Source organism: Platalea leucorodia (assembly GCF_965183815.1).
Source record: "Platalea leucorodia genome assembly, chromosome: W".
NCBI classification, from domain to species: Eukaryota; Metazoa; Chordata; class Aves; order Pelecaniformes; family Threskiornithidae; genus Platalea; species Platalea leucorodia.
The window spans coordinates 11,169,214-11,190,212 of record NC_138859.1 but is presented as its reverse complement, the minus strand read 5'-3'; the positions used below and the strand labels follow the sequence as shown (position 1 = coordinate 11,190,212).

General features: G+C 38.0%; 1 protein-coding gene across 1 annotated transcript in view; it reads right to left on the bottom strand.

Moving 5' to 3' along the window:
• Window positions 1-20,183, bottom strand: part of LOC309601622 (small glutamine-rich tetratricopeptide repeat-containing protein beta) — a gene marked incomplete at its 5' end in the record, with an annotated part of 28,333 nt that extends 8,150 nt beyond the window's left edge. Inside the window, 7 exons of the mRNA XM_082334764.1 lie at window positions 1,020-1,082; window positions 1,170-1,308; window positions 3,904-4,008; window positions 6,282-6,381; window positions 13,382-13,451; window positions 14,233-14,336; window positions 20,084-20,183. Of these exons, the coding sequence (XP_082190890.1) occupies window positions 1,020-1,082; window positions 1,170-1,308; window positions 3,904-4,008; window positions 6,282-6,381; window positions 13,382-13,451; window positions 14,233-14,336; window positions 20,084-20,183 (681 nt within the window). The remainder of the gene's footprint in view (window positions 1-1,019; window positions 1,083-1,169; window positions 1,309-3,903; window positions 4,009-6,281; window positions 6,382-13,381; window positions 13,452-14,232; window positions 14,337-20,083) is intronic.
• Window positions 20,184-20,999: the final 816 nt, after the last annotated feature.

Sequence of the window (20,999 nt, the reverse complement as noted above, 5' to 3'; positions counted from 1 at the left end):
GTTTGATCTAGGTTAGGGGCCCAAAATGAAGAAATAACTTTCTCAAGGTCAGACAGTGAGTCAATTTTTTTCCTTCAAAACAAAACAAAGCAAAAAAACACACCACAGGAAAATAATTCATTCATTCCTGGCTGAATGCCGTGTTCTATCCACTTGACCATGCATCTTCTGGAAATGATGCAAAAATCCTTTCCGTATAGTTAGCTCCATATTGAAGAGTACATCTTTGTCTCTGAATAGATGCAGACATTCTGAATAAGTCACATGGCCATTGAAGTGGTACATGGAGTTCAAGTGCTATTTAATCACTAGTGCCATTGGAGAACTCGTTCACTTCTTCCTTGCCTACCATCTCTATTATTTGGACCACATTATCAGACCAGATGTATTGATCTCTTGCATGCAGTGCATTTCCACGCTGAAGCACTGGTTAAAATGTCCTGTCCTAATGAAGCTACCAGATGGGTAGCAAAGTTTTAACTGAGTTCTCAAAGGAAATAAGAATTTTTTATATTTTTTTCTCCAAATTCTATTCTTCAAAGTTAATTCATACAATTTGGCTAAGAAAGCCATGTATAGAGAAAAACTACTGAGGGACAAAACCACAATTTGCCATTGTACTGGAAGTAAAGGAAAGCGCTGTGTGTTTGCTATTCACTTAAGAGGTGATTTCTTTGTATCCATTGTTAACTGCTATGCGGAGAATAGAAAAGATATTTTCACCATGCTGTTGACAAGTGTTTTGCTATTCATGCCATCTATAAAGACAGCATAGCTAATCTATGCATGTTGTTGTTCATAAGTAGGATAGAATCAATTGGAAGTAAGTCAGGCATTATAGGAGCTTTATGCTTCACTTCTTGGTTTGAGTGTAAAATGACTTAGAAAAGTTTAAATTCAATATAATGAAACCATTGCCATTATAATAAGCATTAAAATCACTTGTGTTATTAAACAAGAGTTGTTCTTAAAACTTCAGTTTTAAAAACAATATAATGTAAAGCTTGAAATATACTCACCATACTAATGAAGGCAGGATTGTTTATCAAGCTTGCCATGTCAAAACTCAGTCCAGTTCCAGTCTACAAAAAAATTACAATTGAAGATAAGTTTACCTACAAAATCCCAGTTAAAACTATTGTAAATAAATAGATGCAGAGCTAACTTACAGGACTGGACACATCTCTCAATTTCTGTTCTGCTATTTTCAAATTTGACTTATAAGAATCATTTTCTGGATCAAGATCCAGTGCTTTTTGGTAACTTGTAACTGCTTCTTCATATTTATTCACTGAGGTCAGAGCCATCCTAATGTGAAATAAAGAAATCCTGGGTAGAACATAAATGACCATCAAAAGATAATGATACATTTTCTGTTCTAAGTAAAACAGTATCTCACAACTAATTTTTAGCTTGAGCACCAAGTTAAAGCAAGTTTTTCTATTGTGCTACTATTGCTTAGTGCAAGCCCTTATTTTTGCAGAACAGATGAACCCTCAAGAATTCATCTTGCACTGTCTGTTCCATATATATGCAACTTTCATTAAAAACTCTTTGGCATCATCAAGTGATTTAGTCTCTATTTGAGAGCACAAGCTGGATCCAGCATCCGTGACTTTTCGCATAAGCTCAGGAATTCCTCTAAATGTTTCCTCCAGTCCTTTTGATCCAAGAGATTATTCACAAGAGTACATGGGTAAGTAGGATGAAGATACTGCAGCTTCAAGAAACCAAATACTGGAACCACAAGTTTCAGCGTAACAGATTTTTGTCTTAGGATCAGTGCAAGATTTTCCTCTTGGATCTTCTACTTCAACAGCTTGACAAATGGGTTATACAGGATAGTAGTAACATCTGTAAGACTCTATAAGAAACCCTTGTATCAGGAAAGCCTGCTTGATGTTTTGAAAAAGATTCTTCTCTAGCAGCTCAGGAGAGCACAGGACAGATTATCTACTACTTTTGAAATAGTATTTGTTTTCAAATTTTATTAGCTGCTACATTTAAAACATCATCTTTCTTTGAGCTATTCCAGAAGTCCATCTGGTTGCAGTTTCAATTCTATCTTCTACTTTATTTTCAATTTATGCTGACCACAAAACTAAACTGATCTTTTCCACATTTTGTGAAAGATCTGTATAACCCACATTCAGCTATTCAGTACTCCAGTCTCCCTTTAGTATGTGCTGAGCTACACAGACTGGGTTGATAAGCCTGTGCTAATGCCCACTAACAGACCTTAGTCTTTTATCTCAGGCAAGAGCTCAGTGTGTTAGATGCATCAGTCACAGTCATTACTCTCGGTGACGATGAACTCGATAACAGTATGAAACTTCAGGAGATTCCAGTAACGCTCCTGGAGGAACCCATGCAATATTAATGTTTTCTCCCTTAATACAGTTACTCCCATAAACAACATCCTCCCTATCGAGCCATTCATTTGCCAAAATAGTTTCTGACCAGACAAGAAATGCAATCAGGTATTTCTGTGATGCAATCGTGGGTTTTTTTTTACAGAGAAAGTATGTAAAAATTTGCTTCTTGGAACACATCACAAGTCAGAACAGCGGGCGACAGTTTCTTTGCTCACAATTCCAGGCCCACCTCCTACCCAGACAAGTGCTCTCTCAGGGTCATGCTGGAAGCATCTCTTTAACTAGACACTTACATTGTGTATCAAAAGGCACACTGGTCTTACACCCAAAACTCTAAAATAACCTCCAATTTTCAATTAAATCAGCCTGTAGCTTCCCTCCATCTCACTGAAATCAGGGGATCTCAGGTTGTGCTATATGAAGAAATGATCTAAAGAGAGTTAAATAGGACAAAACCAATTCAATAGTCCCTAAAATTTCAAAGTGAATTAACCATCTCAAAAGCCAGTCAGGCTACGTTTGTAGTAGTAAAATAAACTGTATCAGGGAAAGTTTTCAAGTGATAAAATTCCATCAACTTTGATCTTAAATAAACGCCCCCTGGCATGGTTTTGTCCCAGGCCAACAAGCATTATCCCATACAATTTTGGGGCATGGTTCAGAATTTAACACAGGCCAAGGCAATTTAGCAATAGGCAGTTTGCATGTGGTCACTCCATACTGCAAACTAGATTTTAATAATATGGACATGGGCCATTTTGTGCCAGCTGACCCCAAAGAACAATCCCAAGTATTTTTTAATTTACTAGTATAGATATAACCTCAAAAGCCTTAAGCAGCATTCAGCCCACACCCACAATATGTTTGATTATTGAAAATGCAAAGCTACACATCTCGGAAGAACGGCCCTTCACTCAAGTAGATATCCCATTCAGGATATCTGAATATATCTGACGTTATTTTTTTTCAGATAGCACTTAATCAGACCCACCGCCTAAAGGGGCAATACTGTTAATCTCTCAGACATGACTGAGAAAAACTACTAAAGGGGCATAGCTTAGTCTTGCTAAAATATCTGCTTCCTGAGAGTTATTGAACAGAAAAATTAAGCCTCTATTCCTGCTAGTGTGAAGCCTCAATACTTTTAGGATCCTGTTCTCTAACAGCATCATTAACAAATTCACTGTTCCAACTGTAGAATTTTTATTACTCATAACTAGGTAGGAAGTAGAAAAACACAGCATGACTTCCTAAACTAAATTTACAAAGTTAAAGTTTTTTTTCTTGCAGATAAACTGAAAGAAAAAAAAAAAGCAAACTGATGAAATCTGATATGAAAATGCTGAGATCAACTACCTATATAAAAAACTTAAAGCTGACAGCCTGATAGGGTAATCTTTAGAAAATTGCTACACTTTCAGAACAAGAATATCAGCTAAGTAAAACAACATAGTTCCACTTATTTCAGAAAACCTATGATGATTTACACTTGGGACTTCAGCATTTTCTCAGATTTGTATTAGCTTACCCCATTCTCCCATATGCTTTGCTGTACTTTGGATCTATTGCTATGGCTCTCTCACAATCCTTTATTGCTTCAATGTAGTTGTTGAGCTTACTTTGAGCAGCAGCCCTAAGAGGAAGAGGGGAGGGAAGGGACAGAGCTTTGTAAAAAAATCCCCACCAATAACAGCAAAAAAACACCCAAACAGAAAACAGCTTAGATATTCACATGTCCATGACTACCTTTAGACTTGTTTAATCTTACTGACTTTTCATTCACTATTTAGGCAATGCCTCAGCTTTCCTCAATTAAGCAGGACAAGCAAATGTTCTGAATTAAGTATGTGCATAAGTGCATTGCTAGACTAGGGCTTTGGAGAACACACACTCACCTTTGAAAACATAAAGGATAAATAATTCTAAGGAACTGTTTTAGATCCAGCATATGACTATGCACAAAATACATCACAAAATCTATTACAAGAAGTGAATCTCTCAAGTAGTAGTTTAAATAGAAGTATTTTATACAATTGCGCTTTTCCAGTAAGAAGTATAGTTTTACTGCCACTCAAAGGAATGCTGTGATTTATTTCTCAATAATCTCTGAATTACTAAATTAAAATTGCATCTCTATATCAGAGAAATAATAAATGTTGTGGACATTTATACAATAAGACTAAAGACTTGCCCAAATTAAAAAGGACATTGGAACAGATTAGTACTCAAAATTTTACCTGCTTAAAAGGCCTCAAAACACTCTAATTTGTTCTTCCTTGATTAAAAAACTTTTCACTGCATAAAGTATTCTTCATTTTTATTAGGAATGCTAGATGCTACAATCATCACTGTATTCAATCCTTTCTCCTGTTATAACCTCCAAATTGCATGTTTTTTTCTGAATTTGATTAAAATCTCTTCTGAATGGGACTACTTGTATCTTTTAAATATTCAGGCTATTTAACAGCTGTCCAACTCCGCAGATACCAGTGAAGATGTATGGCTAAAAATTGGGGACAATGCTTAGTCTCATATGTGTTTGAACAGAAAATGTTTTTTCCATGTTTACAAAAAAATTACATGGCCAGTTAAAACTTCAAGGGCATCTTAGCTCTCTCTTTTTTTCCACTGCTGCAAGTAAAAAGCAATACTGTTGAAGGCAATAATTCTCCATTGCTTCTATACTAGCTGAAGTAAGATAAGAATAAGGCTTATGTTTCTTCAGATACCACATCACCCTCAAAACTCCAAGCAACTGCCTGTCTTCTTTTAAATAACTTTGTACAATACTGTGCTCACTAACATCAAGATTCATTTTGGTCCTCACAAATGTAATATGTCATGATGTAGCACACAGCGAAATATTTCTACTCTTTTGCCAATTACAGATTTGGTGCTTAAGCCCATTCAGTGATTTTAGGAGGCTTTTGAATCAGGACTTATATTACCATTTGATACCTAAAATCACATATGTGGTCAGTTTTCTCAAGGAAAATAGATGATATACACTTTGAACTACTGTCTTAAAGGTGTAAAATATTAGTAAACTGTGCATTCCCTTTCTCTTTATGCTTGCCACAAAACACTAAATCATTCACTTGTACTTATCACAAACTAAACTCTGAAGTAATGGAAGCACAGCTCTAAAAATGGAAAAATCCACTGGGTACAGTGCCACAAGGCCAGATTGACTGCACTTAAGTTAGTAAACCCTTCTGGTAACAGAGGCACTGAAAAGTGTAGAGCAGAGGGGCTCTAGAGGCAGGACAGTTCCAGTAGGGCTCATAGACTATACTGCCTTTGTTCTTATGCTGGTCTTCAGAGAAGTATACTGAAAGAGCATACTGCTGCTACTGGGATAATATGCCCTCCAGACTTCCTCTGGTCCCATGTCAGTACTATGGTGAAGAATTGATTATACAATGAAACTACAACAGTCTTATTATTTTTTCAAAAGGTCATGCATAAAAATGCTGAGTATTTATACAATGCTTGAAATCTCCAAAATGGTATACCCACACTGATGATATTTTTTCCAGGGAAAGTCAATACTAGGGGAGAAAGACATGGCAGCTAAGTCACTAGAACACTGGAAAAAAGGCTCTTACTACTCTCAACAGACTGGAAACCACAGCCTAAGTTATAATTTAATATAGACATCCTAACTCACAAAAAACTGATCTCAAAGTGTTACAAGTAATTTTAAAGCCCATATTACACCTTTAACTGATACAGATATGCTGAATTAGCTCACTTTTCCTTTAAATCTATTACAAATTTAACATGATAAATTTCTGAATTGTGGGTTTTTCTAGCCTCGTGTTGTTTTGATCTACTTCACAATTTATCTTTAAAATAATGTTCATGAAATTCAGGAATGAAAAGTGTATATTATTGTGTTTTTACCTGTTGCAGTAATAGACTGCATTGTTTGGATCCAGTTCTATAGCCCTAGTATAACAATCTACCGCAGCACCATAATTTTCTTCTTTCATGTGATTGTTACCTGAAATAAATTATAAAAAGCTCTTAAGTAGTTAAAAGATATGGTGCTATGTTTGAAAGACATAGAGCAGCCACGTTATAGAATCTATATAAGGCAGTTATGACTGTACTTTTTTGAGATACATTCTTTTAAATGGAATTGGCATAGAATAATGCAAATAAAAATATCTACTATTTCTGTAAAGTTTATTATGTACATTGTAGTCCACCACATAATCCTTCCCCTTCTCATCTTGCTATTTCACACTTCCCAGATAGTTTCTGCTGTTAAGCAAAGATCATTTCGTTGAGAAGTGTAATTGCAATTTTTCGTGGTTTAACCCCAGTTGGCAACTAAGCACCACACAGCCGCTCGCTCATCCTCCCCCTGCCCCGGTGGGATGGGGGAGAGAATCAGAAAAAAAAAGTGAGAAAACTCATGGGTTGAGATAAAGACAGTTTAATAGGACAACAGAGGAAGAAAGAAAAAATAATGATAAAAGAATATACAAAACAAGTGATGCACAATGCAATTGCTCACCACCCGCTGACCAATGCCCAGCCTGTCCCCGAGCAGCAATTGCTGACACCCCCCAGCTTATATACTGAGCATGATGTCATATGGTATGGAACATCCCTTTGGCCAGTCTGGGTCAGCTGTCCTGGCTGTGCCCCCTCCCAGCTTCTTGTGCACCTGGCAGAGCATGGGAAGCTGATAAATCCTTGACTAGTGTAAGCACTACTTAGCAACAACTAAAACATCAGTGTGTTATCAACATTATTCTCATCCTAAATCCAAAACACAGCACTATGCCAGCTACTAGGAAGGAAATTAGCTCTATCCCAGCTGAAACCAGGACACAATTGCAGTTCCACTCTAATATAGATTCATCAGTCTTAACTATCTTTGCAAGTCTCATAATCCAATAGGCTATATGTTAATTCCTTTTTGGTCTCATCTTCTCACATCTCCCAACAACTTTCCTGTAACTACCCATATAACATGGAAAAATAAACAAAAGCAAAACCAAGCGCATAAGCCCCACTTCTGTGATGTTGTCCCATAATTCATTCATTAAGATAATGAAAAGCACATATAGCACAGGCAATCTAAAATGATTCAGAGGTAAAATTTCTCACCTTCAAAGCTCAGAACTTCTGCTCTATAATGAAGTTTCATATTTCATATTTTTTAAGCCTAGTACAGTGAAAAAACTAGAAAAATATAACTTTTATATGGAAAGAAAATTCTGGAATAAGGTCTTTCAAAAGAAAAGATATCTTACACATTCTTTACTCCCCAACACAGGGCAGTCCTGGTAGTTTCTTTCTTTCCTCATGACAGAGTAGTAGAGAAAAAGTCCTAGTTCAGAGTGCTAAGCTTTAAGTTTGTCCCTGGTCCCACCACTATGGATCCTTGGCCTGCTAGATCCTACAGAAGCCTTGGTTCCCCAGCAACGCCAAGAAATTGTCAGGAAAATTATAGATTTTCATTGACTTCCTTGTATTTTGGAAAAATATTTTGACCCTCTCCCAAAATAAGCAAGAGAAGGGATAGGTCAACAGGTTACTACAGATGTATAAAATTACATAAGCAAAGGCTGGAAAATTTCAGTCAGTGCAACGTCTTATCTCTGCTAGAAAGCAAGAGGCTGTGGAGTAAGCAGTTCTAGGTGCCTGTACTAAATGAAAACAACTATACTTGCACTTATTTGTGAACGTGGAGAGCTTAATAAACAAAATGAGATTTAAGTAACTAAGTATCATCAATGTAGTACAAAATCACCTCTTCACAACAGTGATATACTAAACTGTAATTATAGTCAGCAATCCCTGCCAGTGAGAAGGCAAACTGAAACTGTAATTGCATGTATACCTTCAAAATATACCCAGAATGTAACCATATCTGCCTCATTTTTACAGGCCCACCATCTACACACCTTTCCTTTGATCTAAGGTAAAGGTCTGCACACTAAATCCTACTGTCAGTTAAAAGACTTGCAAGTTAGCTGCACTCAACAAGACTGCAGCAATTAACATTTCTCTAAAAGAAAACTGCTATCAATGGCTATCAAAGTTAGAATTTCTGATACTGCTCTGAATCAAAGATGACCTGGGATACGGAGCTAAGTTGGAGCTAGTATCAATGGGTACCATTCTTGCTCGCTCTCTCCAGCTCAAAACTGGCTAAAGGAAAACAGAAAAATAGCTAGACCTACTATTTCTGCTGAGATTAAGCAATTTGGGACAATAGGAAAAGTGGCTGTAATATTTTATTTTAACACCAGACAAAAATTCTTAAGACAAAAAAAAAAACCAAATGGTTATACTTTTGAATGTGTGTCCTTTATAACAAAAATACTACCTATGTTACAATTTATACTGTGGTAATACCCAGCTCTTTTTAGGATTCAGCCACAGTTATGCTATACAAACCCGCACACAATCTGTGCTCTACATAGCTTACATAAAGCCAAAGTGTCAAGTGACAGGCAAGTAAATTCAAGTATTTACTAGTCTGGAGGGTATATTGCTTCCTGGTTTCATAATGACCAAAAAAGAAAACTCAACTATCTGATTTTGTTTCACCATTCATTAGCCAATTTCAACAGTTACCAGGGCTGGTTTGAGAGCAGAGGAGGAGCAGGCTGGTAGCCAAAACAGTGAGGGAATTTATTCCATAGGTAAGGACATACAGATAGAAACAAGGAAATGACAAAGTCATAGGGTTACAGTATTATAGAAGATATGACTCAAATGGACTTCACCAAGTTATTTAATTTATCTCCCTAACCCCGGGCAGAAAAGTACTCATAACTGAAAAACATGATAATGGTGACAGATATACATGTGTGAAAATGAGAAGGATTAATATGACAGAGCAGCACTAGAAAACAGAACAAGAAATTTTAATTTTATTATGGGAAATTAACCAAAAGCATTTCAAGCAGTTCCAAACTGCTTACTAATGCCCCTGATAGCTGACACATTTAAATGGCCTTTTCTCAAAGTTTAGACCCCTTCAATTTTTTTAGTAGAGACTTGGAATTGCTTTAGTAGCACTACACAATGACTAACACATAGCACACGTTAATTTTATTTTCTTAGTCCATTTCACAAATCCCTGAGAGCTGACAGATATAGTTACAATCATAGAAACATGATGCAAGACGACTCGCAAAACTGGAGTGCTGCAATGGATGGCTATAAGCTCTTCAGAAGGGATAGGCAAGGAAGGAGGGACAGTGGGGTAGCCCTGTATGTTAGGGAGTGTTTTCACTGTCTAGAACTTGATGGTGATGATAGGGTTGAGTGTTTATGGGTAAGAATCAGGGGAAAGGCCAATAAGGCAGATATCCTGGTGGGAGTCTGTTATAGACCACCCAACCAGGATGAAGAGGCAGATGAAGTATTCTATAAGCAGCTGGGAGAAGTCTCACGATCGCTAGCCCTTGTTCTCATGGGAGACTTCAACTTACCAGATGTCTGCTGGAAATACAATACAGCAGAGAGGAAACAGTCTAGGAGGTTCCTGGAGGGTGTGGAAGATAACTTCCTGACACAGCTGGTGAGGGAGCCAACTAGGGGAGGTGCCCTGCTGGATCTCTTGTTTGTGAACAGAGAAGGCCTGGTGGGTGATGTGATGGTTGGAGGCTGTCTTGGGCATAGTGATAACAAAATGATAAGAGTTTTTGATTCTCGGAGAAGAAGGGGGGTCAGCAGAACTGCTACCTTGGACTTCCGGAGGGCAGACTTGGGCCTGTTCAGGAGCCTAGTTGACAGAGTCCCTTGGGAGGCAGTCCTGAAGGGCAAAGGAGTCCAGGAAGGCTGGACATTCTTCAAGAAGGAAATCTTAAAGGTGCAGGAGCAGGCCGTCCCTGTGTGCCGAAAGATGAGCTGGCAGGGGAGAAGACTGGCCTGGCTGAACAGAGAGCTTTGGCTGGAACTCACAAGAAAAAAGAGAGTTTATGACCTTTGGAAGAAGGGGCAGGCAACTCAGGAGGACTACAAGGATGTCGTGAGGTTATGCAGGGAGAAAATTAGAAGGGCCAAAGCCCAAATGGAACTTAATCTGTCTACTGCTGTAAAAGACAACAAAAACTGTTTCTACAAATACATTAGCAACAAAAGGAGAGCTAAGGAGAATCTCCATCCTTTATTGGATGCGGGGGGAAACATAGTGACAAAGGAATGAGGAAAAGGCTGAGGTACTTAATGCCTTCTTTGCCTCAGTCTTTAATAGTTAGACCAGTTGATCTCAGGGTACCCAGCCCCCTGAGCTGGAAGACAGGGACAGGGAGCAGAATGAAGCCCCCATAATCCAAGGGGAAATGGTTAGCAACCTGCTACACTGCATAGACACACACAAGTCTATGAGGCCAGATGGGATCCATCCAAGGGTACTGAGGGAGCTGGCAGAAGTGCTCACCAAGTCACTTTCCATCATCTATCAGCAGTCCTGGCTAACCGGGGAGGTCCCAGCTGACTGGAGGTCAGCAAATGTGATGCCCATCTACAAGAAGGGCCAGAAGGAGGATCCGGGGAACTACAGGCCTGTCAGCCTGACCTCGGTGCCAGGGAAGGTCATGGAGCAGAGCATCCTGAGTGCCATCACACGGCATGTGCAGGACAACCAGGTGATCAGGCCCAGTCATAATAGGTTTAGGAAAGGCAGGTCCTGCTTGACTAACCTGATCTCCTTCTATGACAAGGTGACCCGCTTAGTGGATGAGGGGAAGGCTGTGGATGTTGTCTACCTGGACTTTAGTAAAGCCTTTGACACCGTCTCCCACAGCATTCTCCTGGAGAAGCTGGCTGCTCATGGCTTGGACGGTCGTACTCTTTGCTGGGTAAAAACTGGCTGGATGGCTGGGCCCAAAGAGTGGTGGTGAATGGAGTTAAATCCAGCTGGCAGCCGGTCACAAGTGGTGTTCCCCAGGGCTCAGTATTGGGGCCAGTTCTGTTTAATATCTTTATCAGTGATCTGGACAAGGGGATTGAGTGCACCCTCAGTAAGTTTGCAGACGACACAAAGCTGGGTGGGAGTGTTGATCTGCTGGAAGGTAAAAAGGCTCTACAAAGGGATCTGGACAGGCTGGATCAATGGGCCCAGGCCAACTGTATGAGATTCAACAAGGCTAAGTGCTGGGTCCTGCACTTGGGTCACAACCACCCCATGCAACGCTACAGGCTTGGGGAAGAGTGGCTGGAAAGCTGCTTGGCGGAAAAGGACCTGGGGGTGCTGGTCGACAGCCGCCTGAACATGAGCCAGCAGTGTGCCCAGGTGGCCAAGAAGGCCAATGGCATCCTGGCTTGTATCAGAAACAGTGTGGCCAGCAGGACTAGGGAAGCAATCGTCCCCCTGTACGCAGCACTGGTGAGGCTGCACTTTGAATACTGTGTTTAGTTTTGGGCCCCTCACTACAAGAAGGACATCGAGGTGCTGGAGCATGTCCAAAGAAGAGCAACGAAGCTGGTGAAGGCTCTAGAGCACAAGTCCTATGAGGAGTGGCTGAGGGAACTGGGGTTGTTTAGTCTGGAGAAAAGGAGGCTGAGGGGAGACCTTATTGCTCTCTACAACTACCTGAAAGGAGGTTGTAGGGAGGTGGGGGTCGGTCTCTTTTCCCAAGTATCAAGTGATAGGACGAGAGGAAACAGCCTCAAGCTGCGCCAGGGGAGGTTTAGATTGGATATTAGGAAAAATTTCTTCACCGAGAGGGTGGTCAAGCATTGGAAGAGGCTGCCCAGGGAAGTGGTTGAGTCCCCATCCCTGGAGGTATTTAAAAGCCGTGTAGATGTAGTGCTTAGTCACATGGTTTAGTGGTGGACTTGGCAGTGTTAGTTTTACGGTTGGACTTTATGATATTTTCCAACCTAAATGATTCTATGATTTAAAACGTGCATTGCTGTAATACCCACACCTAGAAAGTGCTGAATATCCCTACAGTCCAATAACCATACTGAGTGCTGCAGCTATTCTTCACTTTATATGAGCTGGCAGTAACAGACAGCAAAATGAAAAGCTAGCATGCGTGGCAGGTATGTTATAACTTACAAACTAACTTTCACTTGTGACCTAACCTTGTTTGAGCTCTTATCCTCAGGATTAAAGAGCCAATGAGCAACTTCAACAATTAGCAAAACTTACTTTCAGAGCCAGTAATGGACTGCATTCACGACTACAAATGACCAGTTTTAAGATAAGACAGACATGGAACTTGTTCTCAAAACCAGTAGAACTTTTTCCACATGATTATCCTGAAATTTTTGAGAGTATTACATCTGTCTTGCAATTAGGAACTTACTTATTTTTTCTATAAAACTCAAATATTTGAAAATCCAACAGGTCATAAAAAATGTGATTTATAAAGCATCTATCCACCTGATACCAATTCATATCAGTTATTGGTGCTACATGCTACTTTTTTGGGGGGGGGGATAAAATGGATTCCTTCTTGGGTAGCATTAGTGAAGACTTCTATGGTACAGCTGCTTTTCCTCACATCAACAGCAATAACATCTGTCAAAGGGAAAACAAACAACTGGCTTTTCTGTAATTTTTATAGAGCACACAAGTTATTTCACACATTTGAAATACTAACCCTAAGCTGATGTTTTAATATTCAACTAGCATATAATCCTTGACATCACACCACCTTTTCAACATAAAGTAGAAACTTGTATAGAAATCCCATGGATAAACAGACACATCTATAATATACAGAACAATAACTGTTCATTCTTTAAAGCTTCTAATACTCAGGAATGTTGCCCAGGACTTCATGTGTTATCCCTTAGTTTTTAAGCAACCTCCTGAGCAAGGGAGAGAATAGACTATATTTTCTTAAGCCCCATACGGAGCAAATCACTTAGCCCTCTTACAACATAACAATCGCCAGAGAATGTAAGTTGAAGTTTTTGTGCAGGGTGTGTGTTGCCCAGCTGCTATACTATCACTATCCATGATAACCCAAAAATCTTAATAAAAGCATAAGATGTTTATTTCTATGTTTATTACAAACCTTCATCCTTTAGTTGGTCAGCCTTTTCAACATCCTCTGGTAAAGAATCTGAGAGAGGCAGCATGTCATTCTGTATGTAAACAAACCAAGATTTTTTCATTAAAATATAAGCCCTGATTTTACTAAGAAGTTATTTCATCCTAGGCAGCATTGTATTAACAAGCAACCAGATTTTCTGTAGTGCACAGGAAGTATGAAAGAACTAAAATATCACTAAAACATCCTTAGAAGAGAAAGACAGCTTGCTTTCTACTACTAATGAAACCTTATGGGTCACCACACATTTTAAGGAAGTCAAGGGGAAGAGAGTTAACATGTCTCTTCAATCTTAGTTTTTTAACTTCTGACTCTCCTATTTGCCATCCTGGTGGTTCCTGTGCTTCCTCTACTGGGGACTCCCAGATAGAACGTATTATTAGTACACATTTTTAAAGTTCCCATTTTAAGGTTAACCTTCATAGGGATGTTTTTAAAACTGAACAACTAAATTATTTCCAGAAGGGAGTAAGAAGCATCAGAAAACTGCAGATGACCTCAAGCATTTTGCAGACCTTTATCTCTGGGAATTGCAAAATGCTTAACTGAAGGATAAAATGCTTCTAGTGAGAATGAGACATCCACTGTTTAGTAATTTTCTATATGGAATTGTCCTTGTCTAGCTGAAATTAATTCCTCCCACTGCCCCAAAAGATTCTCATTCTGCTAGCTTTTATGGAAATGTCACTTTTTTTCATGTTTTCCTTAAGTTCCCTCATCATTTTGACCTATACAGCACTTTAAGGTTGTGTATACAATATGAAATCTTAGCACATATTGGAAAATTAACTCTAAAATCTAAATTAAATTCTTACCTTGTGAAAAGAATTTGTGAACATTTCTATCAAATGCTGTGGAGGTGCAAGATGAGTATCTTCCGGGTTAATCTTAAAAACAGTCTCCAGACACTGAATTGCAACTTACAAGAAAAAAAAAAAGAAAAAAAAAGTCACCAGTTTCTTAGAAGTGTAATTTCATTAATTTATTTATAAAGCTGTGATTCACTTCCTTATTCAGCTAGTAAAAGCAACTCTTTGGAACACATCATAAAATAAAGAGAGGCTACCTGATCCCCAAAGAACTGACTGTCTAGAAAATAGTATAAGCTATACAGAATCTACGCGTAGCTCGGCCATTATTGTTAAACCAATTTAAAAATTTTATTTCAATTCTTTCAATCATTTGATGTCTTTTTTATTTATTTATTTCTTTACATAAAAATGAGTATATAACAAAAGCACCACAATTCATAATACAACTATGCATGTGTCACACACCTCACCCCAAAACACCACAACCAAATGGCCATATATTTGTGTGGCATAATAGTTGGAAGAAAATGGCTCATCTTTATCGTAAAGAATAAATGCAAGATACTTATTACTCTTATCTTTTTTGGAACAAAATATATTCATTCGAAGAGACTGTTTATTAATAAAACGCTTCATTAATCACAAGCCTTTATCCTACAAGAAAATACATCTGCAGTATCCTTTCACATGTTCTGTTGTGCAAGGATTAAATGGCCCTCCCAATCCTGCAATAATGCAAGTACACTCACAATAAGCAATTCTGAAAAAAGTAGAACCAAATACCAAAATGAAGTTTTAAATGTGCTTACATATTTTTAGACTAAAGAAGATAAATGGCAATTACTGTATATAATCTCTATACATGTATTCTGTTAATTATATCTCAAATTATATTAATATTTACCCTTTCATTTTGAGAATCTAGCAGTGTTTTTATTAAAGTATATCATCTAAACGTTTTAGACTGAAGAAGAATCTTTGTAAAGCCTAGTTTGAACAGAAAAATTAGTTTAATGTTATATTTTGTTTTATAGATATGACTTTTTTAACCCAAACTAGAGATAATCAGGAGTAGCTGAATTCAAATTATCAGTAAAAATTGAGTCTTAAAATTTAAATTTAATTCCAGTCCAATGTTAGTATAAGAAATATAATTTGAATTCTTATTTGCATTATAATGAACCTGAACACCGACCCAAAATTAGAAAAGTAAAATTACTTAAAGTTAACAACAGTAAGGCCAGTTTGAGGAGCCTATTTTCTACATCACAGCTGGGAGAAAGAAGGAAAAAGTAAACCTGTAAAATAAATAGTAAAACTTGGAAGAGGTAATCTTTTTTTTAAAACTCTGATAACATACAATAGAAATTATTCAGAAAAAGTCAAGTGTGATACAAATTTAATGTTGATAACATGTAACACTAATTGAATACATGGCTAAATATGCACACAACTTGCTCCTATAACCTATAAATGCTAAAAATGTATCAATTTGCCAGGTTCTAAATTACTCAGTAAGTGTGCTGAAGGATTTGGATTAAACTCCTTTGTCTCCTGCTATGTAGAAAAACTTAATTATAGTAAAGTGAGCACTGATTATGCTGAATTCTGAATTATATATTAATAGTACTTCTTACCAGGCTTATCATAAAAACAGTGGAATTATATATCTTGTTTTTCCTTATATGACTTAATAGGAAGCCACTGCCTACAGTATACTTACCATTTTTTCCCTCAAACTTATTTTCACCTGAAGGCGTTCCCTTTCCTGAATGCCTCACCTCATTTTTAGTTTTGCATAAATTTAAAATAGAACCCCCTCCTTTATCTTTCTCAAGGCATTAAGTCTGTGACACCAACTCTCTATCATACATGAGATTTTTGCAAAGTGCAGCGGTACAAATTATGCTTAAACAAAATAATCCTGAGTATAGTATTATTGCCAGTAAGCATTTCCATGAAATAATCAGTTGTTACAGTGAACTCCCACATTTCTCCTTTAACTGAAAAATTGAATTTATAATCCTTATAATCTATCACAGGCATAACAAAATTAGGAGCTCCTATGGGATGAATCTGTAGGTTAGAATAATAACCACTGCTTAACATGCAACCCAACAATAGAAACCTGTATAAAAATAAACATAGCCAAAGCTGAAACTTTTCCAAATCAGATGATGTATTAAGTTGTGACAAGATCAATAACTACCCTGTTTTAACGTGAAGTAAAAACCTGACCCCAGTAAAGTCAAAGGGGTGAAGATTTGTTTTTGTCTGAAAAGTGTCTCAAGAGACTCGACTGCCAGCATCTCACTATCCCATTATCAAAGTGAGGCACTGTCAACTGCCGCAAGCTCGAAGTCATCAGTAAGTTGGGAAAGACTTGCTGCACCACATGAGCTATTAATCTGTTTCCTGTGTCTTGATTTCAGAGGCCAAAGCTATCCGTTCTCCCTATTACCTCCATTGTCACACACACTTTCAGAGGCCTAGGCAGTTGCTGAAGCTTGTACTGACCACCTTGCAAACCAGTAGATACCTACCTCCCTGCTGAACAGCCGGGGCTCACACAAACATCTACTACCTGGTAACAAGAGCACTTGGGCTATGCTGGAACCCAGCTCAGCATCCCCAGTATCACACAGCTCTGGGATCTTTTGCACAAGCTGCGAGCAACAAAGCGTCACAGCACACATGCACTGAATAATGAATGTTATTTGGGCTGCTGAGGCCCCTTTAATACTTGATATCATCTTGCTTCATCTTACACATAACCTTCTGCCATCTCAAGTATTACATGCATCCCTCACCTTAAGGGGTGCATCCCACAGTTTTGGAAACACTGCCTTAGGGAAATTCATTGCAGTACACTGATCTCAGAAGTAAGAAAGAAAAAAAAAAATTACAGCCTTGTGCACATTGTAGGGAGTTTCTGCTTTAATCCCACAGAAATAGGTGCTATAGACAAGAAAAAAACTGTAAACAGGAAAGGGAAATAACTGCCATTTAAACACACTATCTAAAATACAACTTGAAAGACGTTGCTAGTTCATACAATAGGGTTAAGCATTAACCACCAGAGATCTATATCACTGCTCTAGATCCTAGATTGTTGGGAATATATTTCTCCAGTCTACCTTCCAATTACTCTATTTTCTCAAATTAAAACATTTTTATTCATTAAGTAAGTACAAAATTCCTAGAAGAAATTTATACTACCATTGACATAATTTTATAATTCAAACATGCAGAATGCAGGTCATCAATATAAATAGAGTTTGAATACATGCTAGACTTCTATTTTGATAAAGTCTAAATTTTATTTGTAATGTTCTAGCTTTTTGTTGTTTTCTGGGGAATGGGAACTGTTTAAATTACTTCTTGGCACATACATTTAATCATAGAGTAGGTTTTTTTATCTTTTCATAGACACCAAGAAGGTACATAAGGTACCAATGAAAAACATCAGTCAAATTCTTTAATCCCTTATGTCTCCACCTAACATTAACCACTTCAATGGGTGGGACTCGGGCTATTGCTATTCCACATGCACTAAAGATATTTTGCACAACTGAGTCAATTATTCAGAATGCCCACCTCTGATCCTCTAACACATAGCATATGGTACCATACTTTTGGCAGGGTACAGATCTAAAATTAGGATTTCATATCTGTATTAAAATGGTATTTTTTACATCAGCATTTAATCACAACTGAAGTTTTATAATATTTTTTGTTCAGAAAATAGAATCTTAAAATTGTTCATACTGTTGTAGAAGTCACTTTTTAGCTCAAATAAGGATCCAAAGACCTGTTGAAGCCTTAGACTGCAAGCTGTGAACTTTCACCTAGATATGCTGACCGTATGCTGAACTCCTACCTACCTACATGAAGGAAGGCCCTGAAACCGGTGCAAACCAGGAAGATAAGGTAGCTGAAACCATCTGCAGAAGCTGCAACTATTCAAGATAAGAAAAGGAATGTCCTGCCTGGAGACAGGGAAAGGATCCAATGAGGAACAAGAAGACCCCAGACCCAAATATTACTATTGGATCGAACCGTCGCATGAGGAGAGGGGAACTTAGACTGTAAGGGTATAATTGCCCAGGGATTTCTTTGTTCGGGGTCCCTCTCTGGAGGCACCCAGCTGGAGCTGCTCTTCACCACTGTACCACTCAATAAATTCGCCTGGCGTACGTCATGTCGGAGACTCTGCTTCAGGGAAACCTAGGGTTGAGCCTGAGGGGAGAGAAAGCACCCGAGGGTGAGTGTGTGAGTGAGCGAGGAGTCAAAAAGGGGCACCGGTCAGCTCAGTGGAGCTGCCTGCTGCGAAGGGACTCTGGTCCTAGCAGTTAAAGTCTCTGGTGGTGTGTGTGCAACTCCCTGAATGGTGTGTGAATGCTCGGGCGGTTGCTGCTCCCTTAACAATACCTTCATATAGACATTGGCTAAGGCTGCTCTAAGACATGTAATCAGGTAAACCTTCATAGTCACAACCCAATGTTTATCAGTTTTATTATAAAAACAAAAGGAACATCTTCATTTCTCATTATATGATTTCCAAAAACATTGCTTTCTCTCATCAGCCGAACACTATCATAACCTGATACAGGTTAAATTCATAGATGACTACCACTTTTCAAATCTACAAAATGCTCCAGATTCTGATGTAAAACCAAATCTTTTGGTTTTTATTCTTTTGGAAATATCCTTTGAATATGATAGTACAAATGTTTCTTTCTTGCTTACATTAGTGAGCAACTGCACTGTAAAACCAATAGACACCGGAAGGAAGAACATTCCAGCTTTATCTTTTTAAGTTTATGCCTCTGAGAAGCAGGACTTGCTTTGCACCTGTGGAAAGTCCACTCATCACACCTCAGATTTCAGGTAACTCAATGATCAACTGCCTGGATGTTGTTTATTGCACTGCTGGTCCTAGACTTCCCCCTCTTACCTCCAAATTCCTCCTCTGGTCGAGTCATACAACCAAAGACTGCTTGAAACAGTGCAAGTGTCTTTTAAATAGATTCTATGAAAAGCTCATTGCAGAATTAAGACTCTCTTTGTTCTTCTCTTGCTTAATTCCACATTGTGATACCACCTCCCATGAAGTCTCCAGGAATTAGGGAAAAGGAATGAGAGCAATATGAAGGAGAAAGATAGATACTATGAAGTTACAAAAACTTAATGAATGTCTGTCAACAGAATAATACACACAGAAGCCCATCTTTCTGTAGCTATGTCTTCTGTTAATAGAAACTACACCATACTGAAAATATTCACTACCATGTGCTCTTTGGAATCACTATTCAAGTGAAAAAGCGATGCAAAACATTTATTTTATTTTCCATATTCTTACGATCTCTTAGCCTTCCCTCATAAATTACATGGAATTCTTGCAAGTATGAAACAGGAGTTCTTCCCATATACCAAAATCGATATATGGTAATTGTTTTACTTCTTCCATGGCCAGCACAGCTACCATCACATACAAAATGCAGAAAGAAACCAAACATAGAAGTGAAAAAGAACCAGCTGGCAAAAAGTTGTGGGACACATACACAAATCATCCCATAGTCTGCATTATGGCACTGCCTAACTTGATGTGATTCAAAGTACCTGTTGCTCAAAATTAAGGTAGTACAAATTTCATAACTTTAGAACATTTTTTAAATGAGAGATGTTTTAAAATTAATAATCTCAGAAATATTAAGATCGTGATCTTATTCACAGACATGTGGTGGCAGTTTCAGTTAGGTCACTCCAGTTACTTTCTATGATAATATATATCAAGCAATTTAACATATATATGTATAATACCCACCCATACATTAGCACCTTTATTACTTACCTTCCAAGCTTTCTTGTTCATCTGGAGTGAAAGTATCCATCTGACTCTGCTCTCTCAAGAAATGAATGACTGCATAAACCAAGCGTTTGACTGATGACATTTTAAAATTGAGAAGTTTCTCCTATGTCCTAAAAAGAATAGGATCTCTTATTTAAAAAAAAAAAATGAAGAAAAGCTTTAGAATATGACAGGACACATGCTTTGGGCCCATCCGTGAATTCCTTGAGTATTTTCCAACCTCCCACTGACCTCAGTAAGAAGTACACACAATACACAAAAACTTATCCTTCACCAGAAAGCCCAACAACACGATGCCTTGAAACAAGTCATTAAATTGTATGGATTATAGAGAACTCCTGTAATCATTTAATTTAACTATCAGCAAAAGAGCACAGATTTCCTCAGATTCATTCCTGTGGGAGAGTTAATCGAGAACAGTTTAGCAACTTTTTTTCCTGAGGGACATAGTTTGGATTTTATTTCTAAGACACATGCACTTTGAAGCAGGAACACATGCTTAAGAAATAATCGTTTAAAAATCTGCATTGATAAACATAATGACATAATGAAACACGCTTTAATAAAAGCTATTCTGTTTTCTGACGTTGCGCTGCTGAATGGTTTATATTCACTTTGGACAAAAAACTGGAACACTGTGACCTCAATGCACAGTTGTGATTAGTGACACTACTAACTCAGTCTGATTTGCATTCAGCATCAGCTGGGAGTTACATAACTTTGAGGAAAATTTTATTCCAATTTTCTGAGTTATTTTTCCTTAAACCGTTTCGATTTAAAAGGGCACAACCTTATCCAGTCATCGGAGGAAGCAGGTTAAAAAAGACCATAAAATGAATAGCAAGACCAGGGCCAACCCTCGCTAAGTTATTTTCCCTCTGCAACCCCCGAGCAAACC